This window comes from Schistosoma mansoni, chromosome 1, assembly GCF_000237925.1.
Source record: "Schistosoma mansoni strain Puerto Rico chromosome 1, complete genome".
Taxonomy (NCBI): Eukaryota; Metazoa; Platyhelminthes; class Trematoda; order Strigeidida; family Schistosomatidae; genus Schistosoma; species Schistosoma mansoni.
Genome location: NC_031495.1, coordinates 36,354,185 through 36,373,468, shown reverse-complemented (window position 1 = coordinate 36,373,468; position 19,284 = coordinate 36,354,185). Strand labels below are relative to the sequence as shown.

Sequence of the window (19,284 nt, the reverse complement as noted above, 5' to 3'; positions counted from 1 at the left end):
AAGAATTTTATTCAGGTAGATTCATATGGTTTTTCAGTTCTAACAATTTAAAATCCTTGTTAGGCTTTTTAAACCGAATTAAAATTTCGGCAACTGATTTATTTCATTGGATTTATTATTTTTTTTTGTTTTTTAATATCACATGATCCTAGTTAGTTTTAATGATGAAAGTTTTTAAACTTTCATCTTTTTCTTATTTTGTTTGTTTTTTTTTCTTTTTTTTCAAGAAAAAAGCAATTAATATGAAGAAATTCAATTGACGAACAAGGGAGTACTTTCACTACCTTCATTATTGAAACCAACGCAAGGATTCTTTACTTTACACATATCCTTTCTTTCATTTTTTTGTTTTTAAAAACTTGGACGTGTGTATTTACTTTATAGGAGATTACTGGGTTTTTTTTTAATTTTGTTAAATTTCAATAATGAACACATTGTCTATCAATAATTCAACCAATCATTTACCTATCTAAAGATGCTTGTAAACAATCCCCACAATATTACTTACTTTGTTTTCAAAGTTATTCTCTGGCAGAAAGTACAAAGATTATCCAACAAAATAAGCTATATGGATGTATGTTTTATGAAGAAAAAATGAAAGATTATATTGGTTGCTGTCAAGTATAAACTGTGATTATACTTAATTGAATTTGTATAGTTGTCGGCTTTCTAACTTCATATATATATATCTATTTGAACGATATATTTTGTATCTTATCAACTGGAATTTACAATGTATTCAATCAATTACAAATGATTCTGCTTTTAAATAATTATCATAATTCACTCTTAACATCATCATTATTGTTATTATCTTTAGTGTTGTTGAATAATTTATTCATTCAATGTGATTTATTATTGAATGATGAAGCGCATCCTCATAACAACAACCGTCGTGATCAGGATATGATCATTAATAATAATAATAAAGAATTATTTCAGCATGTCGACAAAAGTACAAACATGGAGAATCATGCTTATCAAAGATTGAGAGCTGATAAATATCGTTCAAAAAGTATTACGAATGAGAGCACAAATCAAACTGGCTTCTTGTCAAAAACTACAACTGAAATAAATCATGATAAATCATTACCTGTAACATTGATTAAAAACAATAATGTTTCTGATTATAAATTACCAATAACTAATATAGTTCCAAATAAATCATCATTGTACAAATATTCATTGAATCAAGATGTATCTAATAAAAAATTAATTAATAATAAAAAGTTATCTAGTAGTAAATATTTATCCTCTTGGGCATTTTCATTACCATCTACACAGATAAAATCTACAACAAAAATTGTTGAAAATTGGCCACTTAGCGATCATCGTATTGAATTCATTGAAGGTAAGCTATTTTTTCCTGGCTTATTTTACCAAATGCATTCACCTATTTTTCTTTGAAAGCAAGTAATGCATGATTCATAAAAGAATCCACTTAATTTCGGAGTTAAGATATAAATATCATAGTAATGTGTACTTTAAGACATTAGAAATAATTTACCAATTGAGATTTGGAATATTGTTATATACTTTCAGATGATAATAAAATATATTATGGTTATAAGGATCGTTTAAACGTGATGTTTAATACTCCTGATAACAATAGATGCTTTTATATACTTCAAAAGACTTTACTGTAGTATTTGATGTTACCTGATACCTATAAAAAGCCATGCAGGATAGGTAGCTTCGGCTTCATGAATAATTGAAGTATATTTTACTAAGGTGTGAGTAAAATCCAGACTACTGTTTTTTTTTATTTTACCACTATATAATGATCACGGAAGTTTCCTCTAAAATTTCTACTCCACTGCTGTTGCCTCAAAAGTCACTAATATCAAATAAGTGAGGTAATGTTTTTCATCCACCTTTTAATAGATAAAAATGTTCCTTAAACGATTAACTTGAAGTAATGTTTTGGTAAAAGCACTTTATCATGTTTTCACTCGAGGTAACAGATTATAACATATCCTAATATATATCTCACAATAATCTTATCTTTATAAAACATTCTTATGAGTTCTTAAATTCTACACTGTATCTTGTGTCTTACAATCTCTGTTATGCAGGGTATTACTACTAACAGAAATTAACAACAGTATAACTAAGATTTACCAAAATAATGAAATGAAAACTATCGAGAACTAAACTAGCTTTGGGTGATTTCATCCATATTAAAATATTACAATTTCAGCTCTAAATGCTAAAATTATTTTAATGGCTTTGCTTTATATAATTTTAAATCTGAAAAATAGTAGTTAAGATTGTTTCTTTTCAATAATAAAAGTCTAGGTTTCAAGCATTAATGACTAATTCACAATGTATAAACCAATTAGACGTTTGATAAAATGGTCACCTTTTAAATTATAATATACGTTTACATTTGTTGTGTTTGTATTGATCTTTGAAATCTTTGAAATAATATCCTCATAGTATAAATCTAGTATACATAAAAATACATAACAATTCGTGTATACTTATTTCAAATTGAACTTGATAACTTAACAAACAACTGTGCAATATTTTGGGCTAAAATATGAGTTTTCGACAAGTTCATACGTAAGAAATTGTTTGCTGTTATATAATTTTAAAATTATAACCATGCTTAAATTTTAACACAATTTCTATTTATCGGATCATCATTGATCTCTCTGTGTTACATATGTGTAAACAATAAAATTTGCTTATTATCAAACTATGCTCATCATATGGATTGAAACTTATCTCCCAAAACAACCACCACTTTAACGTTGTTTAATATCTCCTGAAATTTTCGTGAACCATTCTCATGTTTCATTCAGAGTCATTTCCATGTTTTCTGATGTATAACATGATGTCATGTTTAGGAACGCATTTGATCAATAAAAAGCTTTATAATTGTGATGCACATGTGAAGAAGAATTTTCGATTCAATTTTTGCTCATTTTTCGAGTGTAACAGTATACAAAAGCTCTGAAATACCACGATTTGTCAGAATCATTCACTCTTTTAAAATGTCTTCATACCGGTGTGCAAATGCAGTCAAGCACCTAGTAGAGTAATTCAAATGGGTTTAATCTTGGTCTTAGCCATAAGATTTATTTTTTAGCTTTTAGGATAAAAAAAATAGACTTACTGAAGTTAGACATTATCACCGTTGGATGCCGGCTCACAAGGTCTAGAGCTTAAGCGCTCGCGTGCGAGACCGAAGGTCCCTCGGGCGGGATCGTGAGTGTGCACTGTTGAGGATTCTCATACTACGACTAAAGAGCCATTCAGTGCTTCCAGACTTTCCATGGTGGTCTAGCTTTAACTGACTCGTGAATTCAAGTAATAAATTACCAGAACGTTTTGACCTGCATTTATCTAGACAAAATACATACAATGGTTATGGAAAATTTGAAATAAGAAAAATCATTACCGTATTTGCATATCTGAAAATCGGTTACCTATGCGTCTGCGGAGGTCGCCGATCAATCATAGAAAAATTGACTACGTCCTTGAACTTAAGGTTCCAATCATTTTCCTACTTACATAGAAGTAGTTCCAATTATAAAAATGCAAAAATTATCTGTCTATAAACTACCTCTTCGCTGAATTCTCTTTTTCTTATACAAGAATTGTTGAGAATCGTCAGCTCTAATATATCAGTAACTGATTACATCAGGTAAGATGCTTGATGCTGTCGGTAATTGATTATTCGACAAGATTTGAGCTAGAATCGAGTCATCTTTTCTAGTCATACATTTTCCTCTTTAATTCAAACTACAGTCACTCTGCCATGGTTAGTTAGCTTCTTGACAAATACCCGACATATGATGGTAACTTATTGTCATTTAGCTGTTGTGTTAGATTGAGATCCAAACCGCATTTGATTATTCCTGACTCAATATAAATAGTAAGATTTATTTAAACTTCCAAAGTCACATGACAGAAGTTGAAAATTGTTCTCCCACTTCAATAAAAAAGATACTTTGATGATATGTTCTAAGGTGGGTCTAAATCGTGTAAATCCTAGTAACATCACATAGTCAACTCTTGGAGAAATCTTGTAGATCTTCATCTGATGTGATGAAATAATTCCTCTTCATAAATTATTCTCTTCATTTTAAAATCACTAAGAAATAATTCCTCAGCAAAATTGTTAAAATATTGATATTACAAATCGCGTTTTTTGGCTGTTAAATACGAAATAGTTTTGTTTGAACATACCTATCAAAAACACCATTGTAAAAAATCATATTGAATAACAAGATCAGTTCCCGTATTTGTTTTTTTTTTAATCACTGTATATAAATTTCAAAATTGACTTGTGCTGAATAGGTGAAAAATAGTCAATTGCAAGGAATGTCTTGTCAATTTTTTTCAACCTTTTCTTTTCAAGCTAATCACATTTTTGTTTAAATTTACGTAATCAGTAAATGTGCTAATTGCTTGAGTTTTGTTACATTATACAAAACGGATTAATTTTAATTCTTGTTATTCTAATTAGTACTGTGTGTGTATAAAAAATAACAAAGTGAAATAATTCCAAAACAAAAACGAAAAAAATCTCAACTTTTGAAGTAAAATATTAACATATTTGTATTCATAAACACCTTTGCTTTCAAACAAATCATGAATGGGATTGGTGTATTCCGTTTTTTAAAATGTTTTTAAATCTAAAGTTTGTATGTAGTTAAGTCTCCAATTCCACAAATTTCTTGATAATTCTGTGTGTAAAATTATTTATTATAACATTTATTTTTAATGTTTTTGCCGAAAAATTAGAATTTAATAAAACATTTTATACAGTTGAAATCATGAGTCAATTGAATTGAACTATAGAAAACCTGGAAGCACTGGACGACCGTTACGTTCTATTGTGGGACTCCTCAGCAGTGCGCATCCATGATCCCGCTCGGCGAGACTCGATCACATGACCTATCAGTCTCGTGCGCCAGCGCCTAACGTCTAGACCACTAAGCCGTCCAATGCTTTCAGGTTTTCCATAGCCGTCTAGCTTCAACTGACTCATGAATACAATTTTTAAATTACTAAATTCTCCACAAAACCTTTTTCTCATATTCAACATATGCTCACTAGTGACTGGCTTCAAGAGGTATTTCCTGGAGTTCTAGTGAGAAGCAGTGACCAGTGGTGTTCAGCCAGGTCTGTTGGGAGATAACAACTCACGGGAGACATTGGTGGATGTGTCGCTCAATTTTGTGAATCGGGTGACGTTAAACAATAACACCGTTGGATGCCGGCCCAACGATTCATAAGTTATGCGCTCGCGTGCGGGACTGAAATGTCCTGGGTTCGAGTCTCACGAGGAAGGATCGTGGATGCGCACTGCTGAGGAGTCCCACAATAGAACGAAACAGCCGTTCAGTGCTCCCAGGTTTTCCATGATGGTCTAGCTTCAATGGAATCATGATCTCAACTATATAAATTTACTAAAAATCTCCACTCAACCCCCTTCTGATAATTGCTATTATCTTCATTTTCCTTTTACTGTAATGATAACAAGTATCACATTCTTCTTTTGTTCAATAATGTCATGATATCTTTCTTGATTATTTCGTTCATCCATATGATAATAAACTTGTATAAATATTGAAAGTAATTATAATTAATTTTTAAAAGAATGAAGTGATTAATTTAGTACAACCTCGATTCAAAGTTACACTTGTAGAACATTTTATTTATTTATGCAAACACGGTACATATTTATAAGACCTGGAACCTAGAAATTGAAACGATTTCATTTCACTTAACAATGTTTGTTATCTCTGAATTACAAAATAAATTTCAATTAATAGAAAAGCGATAATTGTGGTTTATTATGTATCATATGAATTAAGTGGTTTAAATGTACAACTATTGGATTTAAATAATTTGTAATAAATTGAAGATTTGATTGACAGTAGACAACTTATATAAACCATAGAGATAAACAAGTATTGTGGTGTGGGTTAATTATATCTACATAAGTAGTATATTACGATAGTCGGGCATTGAATGTATTTCAATAGAAGATCGATAAGGAAAGAACGGGAACGAAGCGCTATTGATGTGAAAATGCATGTACAAAAATAATCAGAGACGATAAACTGGTATTTAACGAAGGGATGGTCAAGATTAAGTCAACTGATTGATAATTTGTAAATTAACTATTTACTGTATGGTTATCAGATTTTAGTAAGAGAATTTGTAATTAGTACTTTAATACTTTCGATTGTCTCCACTCGTGTTCTTGTTCACTACAGTATGACAATCGTTGTGAATTACTTATCAAGATAATTATGTTTTAAAATGTAGGAAATAGTTCATATTTTTGCTTGATATATACGTATATGTTTCTAAAGTCAAGGATACTTCAAGTAACTACACATTCTTTTGTTGAAGGATAAAAATGCAACTAATTGGAAGATAATTTTTATTAACCGATTCCTGAAGTTGTTATTTTCTCTGAATAATCAAGATTATTAGTGTCTAGCAGTTACCATATAACAGTGTTGAATGTGTCAACTAAACAAACTATTTATTTTGATAATCATTTTTGAAAATCCATGCGAATCATTACGTTTTCAATTGTACTGTAATAGAAGTAAAAAGTCATATTTGCGTTATTTGTTTAATTAAAGTTCTCATAGTCGCGTTATCAACATATTAAATGATGTTATATGGAAATCGCTATGTGAAATCGAACAAACAACTTCAGCGTATAAATACTGACCGAATTCAGGGATTATGAGGTATCCATTTTACAAAGACATCTTATCAACCATGTAGATGAATACTTCAAATTAAATTTATTTCACTATATGTTGTTGTTTGGGCTTATATAGTTCAAATTCAATTTGTGTTGCAAACTGGAATCAATAATAGTTTATTTGAAAACATTGAATACTAAATGGCTGTTACGTCTAAAGTAGCGTTTGTCTTCATTTGGATCATGACTTTCAAAAATTCTATAGTTAATTTACTGTCTTGATGACATTATCTTCAAATACTACTCTATCAAACTTAGATTTAGGATGAGAAAACAACTTTTAATTATATCTTTTAAATCATCTCATGTAGTTTTATATTAGTTTAGAGTTGATCATAATATTTTATATGATTTCGATAGTGTAATAAAAAGACGAAGATTATCAGAACTATGTGATATATTAGCGTGATACATTTCGAACAGTCTGATCACACATATACTTGTTAAGAACATTTATATATAAAAATAAAAGATCAACTAGACTGGAAATGCGGGGTAAGAGTAGACAAGGATAATAATAATAAAAATAATAGACATAATGTGAAAACAATTTTAAACCTAATCATTCTGCATAATAAGCTAATACTACCAGGGTAGGTTTGAGGTGAGAACAAACTGTTTTTGAATACACAAAGGGGGTTTTAATTTTCGTATAGCTAAAGCTTCAATAAACCTTAATATACACCCTTTTACGTTTTTATACAACACCACAAAAGCCAAATTAAGATCAATTTTATGGCCTATTTCGATTACATGTTTGGCAATAGAAGATGATGGATGTTTACCCCCTACTTTTATCGGGTCATTTGATTCTATTTGTTTCTACAACCATTTTGGCACATGTTGGTACATAGTTCTGATAATCTTCGTCTACTTATTACACTATCGAAATTTATCAAAGGGACTAATTGCTTTAAATTTCTATATAATTGTTTAAATCTAATTCTAAATTCAATTTTTTTATAATTAAAATTGACTTAATAAAACTGTTTTATTTATTTGTATTAATGACCTCAACCACCTGCTTATAAAATTTCACTTAGTTCATCATCTGTTAAATGAATTACTATTATTCTAATCAGTAATCTGTTATCATAACAAATTTCATAATAAAGATTAAGTATAATTTATTTATTATAAGAAAAAATAGAATTTTTTACTTATACTACTTATAATTAATATTTATTTCTATAATATTATATTCAGTTTTTGTTTCTTTCTTTCAATTTGGTTAAAGCCAATTCTGGAAGCGAAATATGGAATTATTACCAAAATAATTAATTAAATATAATTCGATATCAGAAATAAATAAATAAACAATTAAGATAGAGATTATATTCACTTGTTGTTTACTTGTATCTTGTTTGCATATGTGCATCCTAAGCGGACTGCTTTGATATTGCCTGAAGTCACAAGCTTTATAAGCAAAGATAGGTAGTGGCTATCAGTGAAATTCAGGAAGTGGGTTTCGTCTTATTTGGGACTCGTCAGCTGGATGTACCTGCATCTCAGAGTTGATGTTTACTCTGGGACTCGAACCCGGTACTATTAGTATCAAACGCCATCGCGTTATCCACTTAGCTAGGACGAAACGCGCGTCCTGGATTCTACTGCTAGCCACTATCCAGATTTGCTTAGAAGATAGAGATTGTTTTTCTTTAAAGACTGAAATCATTGAGATTATTTCTACACAGAATAAAAGGAAGTATGTTGTTTTGTATAAATTTCATTTACATATTTGCAATGAAATAAATGTACTACTATTGAAGATAATCGTTTATATAGTGAAACTTTATATCTATCCATTCAAGATAAATTAAGTTCATGTTAAGTGATAAGAATAATGTTAATGTTGTTGATTAAAAACATTGTCATTTACCGGTACTACCATTTCATCGGTTATTATTATTATCTTTTTTAAAAATAAGATTGGCGATTATTTGTAGAACATCTTGCTACATCAAATTTTGTTCTAATGTTTGTTTCGTTTTTATATCTGAATTATCAGATAGACTAAACATTGATATAAAATAAAAGTTAATAAAATCCCATCCCATAAATAAAGTATAAATTTCAGTGAAATATAAACATATCTTTTAAAGATATTTAATCATAATCAAAAACGTCTTCTATCAAGACGGAACTAAAAAAAAATGCCGCCGTAAGAGAAATTCAAATAAACATCTTATTTACTATATTCTTAGATTATTATTATCTTGAAAAATGTCATACTGTAGTGAACAAGAAGACGAGTGGGGACAATCAAATGTATTTAAGCATAAATTACAGACTATCTCACCATACAGTAAACAAGCAATACTAAATGAATTCAAACTTCACCCCGTTACACAAGCAAGTGGCTATCAAGACTCAGTAGCTGAGTGGATAACGCGATGGCGTTTAAAGCGAAAGGTACTGGGTTCGAGTTCCAGAGTGAACATCAACTCCAGCTGACGAGTCCCAAATAGGACGAAGTGAGCGTCAAACTGGATTGCACTGCTATCCACTATCCATCTTTGCTTAATATACAGTAAACAGTTAATTTGCACAATTGTCTCAATCTTGACTGTTCCTTCTGCAAATATCAATCCATATTCTCTGATTTCATTCTTCATGCACTTTCATACTGATTGCGCTTCGTTGCTGTTCCTTTCTTATCGATCTTCTGCCAAAATTCATTCTATGTCTGACCATCACCATATACTACTTATGTGGGTATAAATAACCCACACCACACTACAAAGATGATCAACAAATTCCTTGTTGATGTAATGGTCTCTAAAATAATCATCAATTTATTAAGTTCTACACATTTGAAGTTTCATCCGATACTTATCATTTCGTGAATAATTAAAATTCCTTTTTTGATATTGTATGTACATGTAATATCTAGTATGATAACGTACCTAGAAGCTACAACTAAAGCTTCTATTTTCTAAATTTTTGAAAAGTTATCTCTGGAAATGATCTTCTTTATTTTCATTCATTACATAAATATCTAACTATTTGTATGACTTAAACAAAAGACTCACCATTCATCAAAATTATTTTCATAAGTTAAGTATAATCACTAGCTGATAACAACCAAGTGATAAAATTTACAATTCTGACAATAATCCATAAAAGCTCTTAGATACATTGAATCATTTTATAAGAATAGCTAAAAATGGTGTAACGCTGTATTCTACAAGGGATACTTTTTAGCTACATACACACTACAAATTTTTCGCAATACTCTCCTCTAAACTATAGTGTAGAGAATGTTATACGTTTATTCATAATGATAATTTTGTTTGGAGATTTGTATTTATAATAAATCTGATGACAGTTAAATAGCTTCGTTTGGACCTTGTTTTGAATACAAACGACAGAGATTTATCAAGTTATATTTCAACGTCCGAATGGCCTTCTTGAGAGAAAACTTTGATAACAGGCACTGATTTACTAGCTTGACGAATTTAGCGAACGACAAGTTTAACAGTGTATAGTATGTTATCTGTATAAAAATGTTTATGAATGTTGCTTGGAATCCACTGGTAATTTCTTAACCTGGTTATTTCAAAAAAAGATCATAACGAATAAGTAAAAAGTCAAGTTTCTACCCATTCCATTTTCTGAAATATTATCATGTGAACATCATACTTTAAAAAGCAGTCAGACACATCAAACAGCTGTTGAAAATTTTGTTTAGATCTTTCTAAAGTTTAAATATCATATGTTACTCAGTTTAAGTAAACGATTCAATGTTTTGCTTCAAAAATAAAGACCGCAAAGTTATGAAACTAAATACCTATTGCCGTGAATATCATAAAAGGGGCTTACCGTAGACATGCTTTTTTTCAAAGGTCCTGACAACATTTGTGCATTCTGTTACTGGTGTTTTTTTTCGTGAATTCAGTCGAGATTATGGCGGGTTAAAAAACTTTAGGCAATGAACTGGTTTCACAACATTAAATGTACGATTGTTGTAACGAGCTTGGATATTATTATTTGTCAACATGATCGCTATATTGTCAGAAATGTTACAGTACTATACTTCATATCTTATGGATAAAATCGTTGGGTAACATAGAGCCAAATATTTAGCTTGAATCAACTCGAAAATCAAGCAGTTGAATTTAATTCATTTTCTCTATCAAGATATTTTCGTATCCAAAATAGGATAATAAAAGCATATATATATATATATATATATATATATATATATATATATATCGTTTCTTATACTATGTTACCAAGGTGTGTTGAGATAAAACACACCTTACAATAATCTTTAGTAGTAGGCTGAACATGAAAAATAAATGTTAAAATAAAAGCCATATAGCTAATACACCACACAATATTAAGTTCGTTGGCTTTTCGAAAGTTTTAAACATAAGACTGTCGGAAATGGCCTCAAATAGTTCCATTTACTTCTTCTTTAAAAAAAAAATAGAAGATATAACTTACAGTAACATTTTTTCTTCATTTTTCAGACACTACTTATTTCTTTATATTAATAAATGACTAGCCAATGTAAATGATACGAGAAATACATTTTTAAACTGATTTTAATGTAAACATGCTAGAAATTATTTTACTAATGTTCAGTTTAAAAGATAATCAAACGTTTTTTTTAAAGAAAAAAGGAAACCATCTTTAATACCTGTGTTAATATGCTCCTTTTTTCATGTCTTATGTGAACACTATTCTTTTTCTTATTAACAGTGAATGATAAATATGGAATGGGGTAATTATCAAATTAACTAGTCAAGAGAAAAAGTAATAAACGAAAATTTAAAATTTGTTCAATTTTATGTAAATAATTAAGATAAACAAATGTAATAGGTGTACAATGATTAAATATGATATTTTTGGATTCTAATTAATTACATTAGGCTAAATAAGGAGGATTGCTTTTGAATAATATCTGTGTCTTCCATGATGAATAAATCATTCCGACTTGATATAAATCTTTACAATATATATATATATATAGATGAGTCAACATTGTGAACAGAGTACAATCAGTTTTGTTATATACTTATTGTATCGTGTAGTCACATGGCAAATTCTACTTATACATTCGAAATTACCTAAGGGTTTTTGTATCAAAAAGATAATTTGAAAATATCTTTGAATCAATAGATGAATTGCAAGATGATTGAATTGATTCATCATGCACTGGTTGTTTGAAACTTCTCATTGAGGTTTAAGACTTCTAAACTTTGGAATGCAGATACACTTAGCTGATGAGTCCTGAATAGCACAAAATGCAAGTCCTGGATTCTATTTCTAGCCACCATTCATCTCAGCTAATGATGATCGAATTATTGGTAAATGATACTTCTCATACCTTTACAAAAATATTGTTCTAATCTTTTATGTTTGATAATTTGTTTCCTAGATTATTTGATCATCAGTTAAAATTAAACGATGGATTTAAAGATTGTACTCATTTTAACTTATAGATGATAGGATCGTTTTCGAAAATGTGATTTATGGTCGATATGACTTAAGCAAATTATTCAGTAAATTAATTTAAATCTAAGCGACTTTCATTCTCTGAGCTGGATGGCTGGAACGTATTCATTGTCATTCTGACGTTTGTTCTGATGACGGTCCTTGGTAAAATGATGAGATCTTTACAACTAAATCACCGAACTCGAAGAACAAAACTCATCCATAATCATCCACTTAACATTCATTTCTTTTCTATCTAATAATTTATATTGTCAACATATATTTTACGTATAATCAGACTGCTAATTAATTGTTTGTTACATATACACTCATTTCCTTTTCCTAACGTTCGCAATAAATTTTTGCATGATATTTCATGGATATTGAAATAAGCGTTATCTTCTGAAAGCAACTAAAATCCAGTATGTAGTTTGTGATCGATTATTTATAAAGGTATTGAAGGTCATCCAGCTAACTCCATTTAAACTTGCATTTTCTTCCATAAAGCCTACCAAATGTTAGAAGATCCATGGTTACTGATCATGAGTACTTTCTTTCTCTCTTTGGGTAGTCAGTGAAAGACAAAGCATAATCCAAAAGATACTAAAAGTGTAAAACACACTCAATAGAGCCCACAATTTCAAAGCAGAGAATCAATTCAGCGATTTCGGGTCTTTGAAAAAGTGTATTCCAATCATAATAAAATAAAACATTCTATAAATTCATAATCATAAAACCCACTAACGTCTCTTTACAAATATGATGTAAATAAACTTAAGAACTAAAGTTATCTTGATTGAGTACAATTTTTTTAATGAAAACTAAATTGATTACTAATATGACTGAAAAATAAACCATGCTTTGAGTTCAATAGTACTGATGTTCTAATTCGATTATACTTATAACTTCAATTGGCCAAACATTATTATTATTATCTTGATGAATTTTAAGTTATAAGTGTACTTTATTGGAATGATTTATTTCTCAGCGTTGAATCACCCATACAATTCATTATTATTTCAACCATTCTGTTCTAAACTTTATCCATAATTGAACAGTAAAAACGCTACATAGAAATAACTATTCATAAGTTTTCATTCTTTAGCAATGTAGATATGAATGAATTTATTTATCATTTGAAGTATTATAAAAACAATTATAAAAGACAAACCATAATCATTGAAAAGATACTATAGAATAGACTGAGTTCTCAAACTTAGTTGCTTATGATATATCTAGATGAAGAAACGAGAATAAGGTAAAGAGAAGTAATGTAATTTTTTTCTTACTTTACCAGGACAGTACCAATTCATACTGATATGTATTATATGAATTTACAGATTCATTAAGTTAATAAATCAATTACAAAGATTGAAAACATAAGGTCAATAGAAGAAAACACTACTTATTACATTTCATATTATATATTTATTTCAAAATAATGATTGGTGTTTCTGGATAAATTTAAACCAACCGCCTATGTTTCAAAAATACATAATAATTACATATTACATCATTACGGGTCAGACAGTTGTGTGTAAATCAGGCTTTTGTAGTTCAAAGTGATGAATTTTATAAACTGAATATTTTCTGTCTGATATTGAATGGCAAATGTTTTAATCCCACGGTTTAATGTCATTGAACCTAACTTGAAACATAAGCAAGAAATAAATTAAACAAACAATTAACGTCATCTGGAATTAAAACAAGGGATTCGTAAGAATTTAGACTTAACGACATATCTGATAAGAATTTCGTACTTAGGGATGAATCTACCTAGAATGTGACACTTAAACACTTTCAAAATATTTTGTCACAACCAAATCATTCTCTTCATAAGTTTATACAATTATAACCCTATTTAGAATAACAAACAATAATTGAAAAGTAAAAAAAAACTTTTGTAATACTTCAGTCTGTGATGTATCATGGTATTTATAAATCAAAATTAATTAATCCATCTTTGCTTACAATGCTAGTGAATTCAGGCTATATCGAGGCGATACACACAGTATGCACATATGCCAATTAGAGACTGACCAGTTGTAGTCCTAAACATCAGTGGAATGATTCAAACAAACAATACTAAGTGAAAAGTTAATGTTTGTTTATTACTTTTCCAAAATGTAAATGTTCTCTTTTTTGGTCATTTATAATAACATTTGTTTATCTCTTTTTCTTTAAACAATATATCCAGTTTATGATATTCAAAGTTCAATTTAACATAAACAAAAGTGTGAAAACATAAAATAAAATAAATTTAACAATCTTTTACTTCAGCGCCATTTTAGAACACAAATTTTTATAGAACAAATCACTGTTACCCATCTTTTAAGTTAAACATTATGTTCATTTAGGGCGACGATAATATAACCATAACAGTTTATATATGATCATGATTGAAATGAAAATAATAAATATTCGAGTTTTTAAAAAAAGTGGAAAATAATCTATTTTTATGACATAGGGGAAGAGTATACAAATTCCTATAAATAAATAAATAAATAAAACTGAAACTTCCTATGGAAAGAAGTCATCAAACTGTGTATAATATTTATTATTTTTTCTTAAGAATACAGGTGGTCCACTAAGCTATGTACATGTTTATAAGAAACAACCATAATAAAAGATATACATGAAAAAAAGAAAACGGTACGCAGTAGATCTGTCAGAAAATGCCTTATTCAAGGTCTCTAACCATCACTTGTTATCATCGTGTGGATCCTAACCAGGAAGTCTACACCTACCAACATGGCTCAGTCCACTTGTCAGTGACTTCATTGATTTGTGCCACGTTTTGGTCTGGCCGCCCCTAGCTTTCTTCCAACCTGTTCCTACACCATAAAACATTGCACGTCGGGGCAGTCGGTGATTGGGCATACATAAAAAGTGTCCCAGCCATCTCAACTCATGAAGTTTCACTACTTCATCAATCGATTCGTCATCCTTACTTAGTACCCATTTCCTTACAACTGCATTACTTACTCGGTGGTCTCAGGATATACGAGCAATGCTTCGAAGACATTTATGATCGAATATCATCTACTCTTACCGGCAATGTTTCACAGTAAACCCGTCCATTGATCGCTAGACGAATATCTGGCCTACGCCTTAAATGACGCAAGTTGGCGAAAGCTAGACGAGCCTTCTGTATCCGTGATGAGACTTCGTCACACACCAGACCACAACCAAGTATTTCAGGCAACTTCATTGAGGATTATATCAATATATTTAAAACAATGTACAACAAGAACTGGTTAGAAAGAATAACTAGTAATGAATTCTGATTTGGTGATTTCTAGTAATCAATCATATTAATTGTTATTTTTTATTCTTTCGTTTTATTAATTAGTAAATAAACCGACTAATCCAACAGCTTCAACAATTTTATAAATTTTTTTATTTATCCTTTGAAATAAATTGCTTACTTACTCCTGTTACTCCCAATGAAGCATAGGCCACCGACCAGCATTCTCCGACCCACTCTGTCCTGAGCCTTCCTTTCTAGTTCTATCCAACTTTTGTTCATTCTTCTCATGTCAGTCTCCATTTCTGGGCGTAATGTGTTCTTTGGTCTTTCTCTCTTTGTTTGACCTTCAGGACTCTATTTGAGGGATTGCCCTTTGAAATAAATGACCTATCTATTCTGAAATATAATCCATGCTATTCCAATTATATAATAATAAACTGTATTAAAATATCTTTTTGCATTTACTATTATTAATTTTAGATTTAATTCAAAAGAATATTGGAATCAAATTCAGAGATGATGATGGTAATAATAATAATTTTTCACAAATGATTATTATACCAAAAACATCTTCAATTTATTTAGTGAAGAATCGGTAAGTGTATAGAACATTGAAATAAACACTGAATATCATTAAGTCGATTCCATTTATCATGTGCACTGAAATATTTTACACAGAAGTAAATCATATATTACTGATATATATATATATATATATATATATATATATATATATATCAATATGATCACAAACAACGATATTTTATTAAACTTTATATAAAGCTCATAATATACCATGTCAACAGATATAACTAGTATGTATCATCAATCAGAAGTGAAATGCTTGGAGGCACAAGGTTAAGAAGATCAAAGAAAAGAGGACGAGAACAAGGAATGGTTGATGTGGAAACGAAATAACAGTAAAGTCTGAGATATTTTGCAAATTAAGTATTTAATGTATGGTTCTTAGATTTTACTAAGATGTTCCGTAATTTTGTATTCAAATAAATTCGATTGTCCCCACTTGTGTTTTCGTTCAATAAATAAATTCTAATTCCTACATTCGATTTAACTAGCGTTGAATAGTAGATATTTAATTTTGATTCTTATTAACTTTTTGTCGAGTGCCATACATAAAGCTTGGAATACTCTAATTTATTAATTACAGCCTATCTGGCCTTTCGAAATTCAACATGCCAGAGAGTGATCATACAGTTAGATACAAAGTTTATGATTATTTTTTTCCATAAAAGTTAGAAATTATTTGTGTTCACGAGCTAACTCAGGACTAAGAAACTTTCAAAGATGTTCATCGGAAACTCTTCCTGTAGCCCTTCTTGGGTTACTGCTGGTCCCAAACGCATGTTAAAGAAGAAGGTTTGTGCATAGGGTTAGCAACGCCAACCAGATTAAACAAATTAAACCATTTAAACTCTGTCCTGCGAGTTAAAGGAAGAATTATGACGCCTCATGATCAAAGCCGAGATTCTTCGGAAGTCATCAGGTCTGTGGCCCTTCTGACAACCAGAGCAACAACTTCTATAGGTAAATGGATCGTCCGGATAATGTGGGAGAACAAGTCAAATAGCAACGGAAATGAGGAGATACAAATTGACAGTACTTGGAGTCAGCGAAACCCATTGGACAGCAAAGGATAGATACGGGAGAGATGCTGGTGTACTCCGGTCACGGAGAAGAAAATGCTCTACACACTCAGACAGTTGCTCTGATGCTGTCCAAGGAAGTACGAAATGCACTTATAGGATAGGAATCTCACGGATCCAGAATCATCAAAGCATCCTTCAAAACAAAGAAAGAGGGAATCACGATGAATGTTATCCAATTTCATGCACCCACCAGTGTTAGCAACGACGACAATAAAGATCAGTTATACGGGAGACTGCAATCAATCATAACAAAGTGCCCAGAAAAAAGGACTCGCCATCATGATGGGAGACCTAAATTCCAAAGCGGAATCAACAACACCGGATATGAAGATATCATAGGATGACATGGACTGGGAGAGAGAAACGAAAATGGTGCGAGATTTGCAAACCTATGTGCATTCAACAAATTGGTTATATTTCCAAAGGGTAAATACTTTCTAAAAAAGTAACAAAATATATACTCGCTGTCTAAATTATCTTACTTTCACTTTAATAATATATTCACTTAAACTTTGAACTATATACAACCGATTTCATAGTTTTAACAGTCATGGTTTGTGAAGATTGTTGATTTTCGTTAAAATCATGAGCTGATCAACGTTAGACTATCGTTGATAACTTGGGAATAAATAGCCGTCCACTGCTTTTAATTTTTCTAGTGATGGTCTAACGTTGATCAGTCTATGATTTCAATGAAATAATAGTTTTGTGTTTTCGAGGTATTATGAAAATAACTTTTAAACATTATTATTCAAGTATTGGACATTGTCAGGTACGTCAGTCAAATGTCTTCTATATTAAGGGAAAATATACTGAAACACGATACTAAATAAAATATGAATTTTAGATAACTTAAATCTGTTTCTTTGTATATTATTTTATTTATGTATATAACTGTAAAGTCTAGCCAATTTATTTATATTATATAATGATTTTGCACAACTAAACTTGTGTCAAAAAGGCATGCTGTTAAAAGTGTTTTTAGGTGGTAATTTTGGCCTCCTACTGAGGGACATGGAGGTACTTTTGCTTAGTGCATCAACACTCAAACAGACTAAGTCTGTTAAGTACGTCACAGTAATATTACAATTATGTATGACGATTCAGTATATAAGAAAATTATTTAAACTTCATCAATAGGGTTTTAGAAGCCTATTCTATTGAATTTCAGAAATATCATCTCCAACACAATGAAGTAACATAAAACATTTGGCGGCTTTTCATTCAATATCTATTGATGTATTGACCCAGCAATTAACAAACGTGCAATCATCAGAGTTCTAGAACTTTGGGTTTGAAGGTTATCTTTATGGTAAAATATACGAGAACGAATTGTACACTTAACAACATGATTAACACTTCTTTAGTGTCGTACCACGTATGACCAAAAATCTTGCATTTATTAATCGTCAGAACTGAAGTTTCTCATAGAAATAAAACTTTGATATCGTAAGTCATGCATTTAGGAAGTTTTGTCAAGTTCTGGAATACATATGTGTATCGTTTATTATCTGAAAAGCTATATAAATATAATGCCTCAATAATACATTGAATTCCTCGGGGTGCGTAACTCAACAACTCATCGGAAAGTACGGGCTAAAGATGGTGAGATTAATTTCTGGTTAAGCCATAGCATTAAACACAGATATAGTGGGTGCATCGGCCTCATGACTTCCGAAGGAACTCGGCTTGAGACGTCATAATTATTAGTTCAACTCCCAGAGCAGAGTTTAAATGGTTTGAATAATTTTTTCTGGTTAGCGTTTTTTTTAGCGATTTGGTTTTCTACGGGATGGGGTCCCTAACCCCAAGCCCAACCCTCCTCCTTTATCCGGGCTTGGGACCGGCAGTAGCCCTCGGAGGAGCTACAGGCGGAGTTGGGTGAATAATTTGTTTAAAAAAAGAATGAAGTCCTGAAACGTATCCCGGTAGTTAAGAGAAGCAAATTTTGACCATTTACAAACTGGATGAATGACTAAATACTTAATATGATGATAATATATGGTTATGAATTACTTTTCAGATAACTACCAACTAGACAAAGATGAAAATGAAGGTTATAAGAAAACAAACATTGCTATATGTCCAATTGCTATATACACGTAATATTAAGATAGAGTTTTTATATCTGAGATTATTTTGTAATTATCAAATATAATACTGATTACAAGCCATAACAAATC

At 30.3% G+C, this 19,284-nt stretch overlaps 1 protein-coding gene and 1 non-coding gene across 2 annotated transcripts in view; both read left to right on the top strand.

Moving 5' to 3' along the window:
• Window positions 1–427: 427 nt before the first annotated feature.
• Window positions 428–19,284, top strand: part of Smp_159050 (putative plexin) — a gene marked incomplete at its 3' end in the record, with an annotated part of 56,636 nt that continues 37,779 nt past the window's right edge. Inside the window, exons 1-2 of the mRNA XM_018794256.1 lie at window positions 428–1,351; window positions 15,915–16,029. Coding sequence (XP_018648687.1) covers window positions 754–1,351; window positions 15,915–16,029 — 713 coding nt within the window. The 5' untranslated portion in view covers window positions 428–753. The remainder of the gene's footprint in view (window positions 1,352–15,914; window positions 16,030–19,284) is intronic.
• On the top strand, window positions 9,113–9,179 carry Smp_tRNA_01676_Sup_TTA.1.1. The gene has a single exon. It is a non-coding gene (tRNA).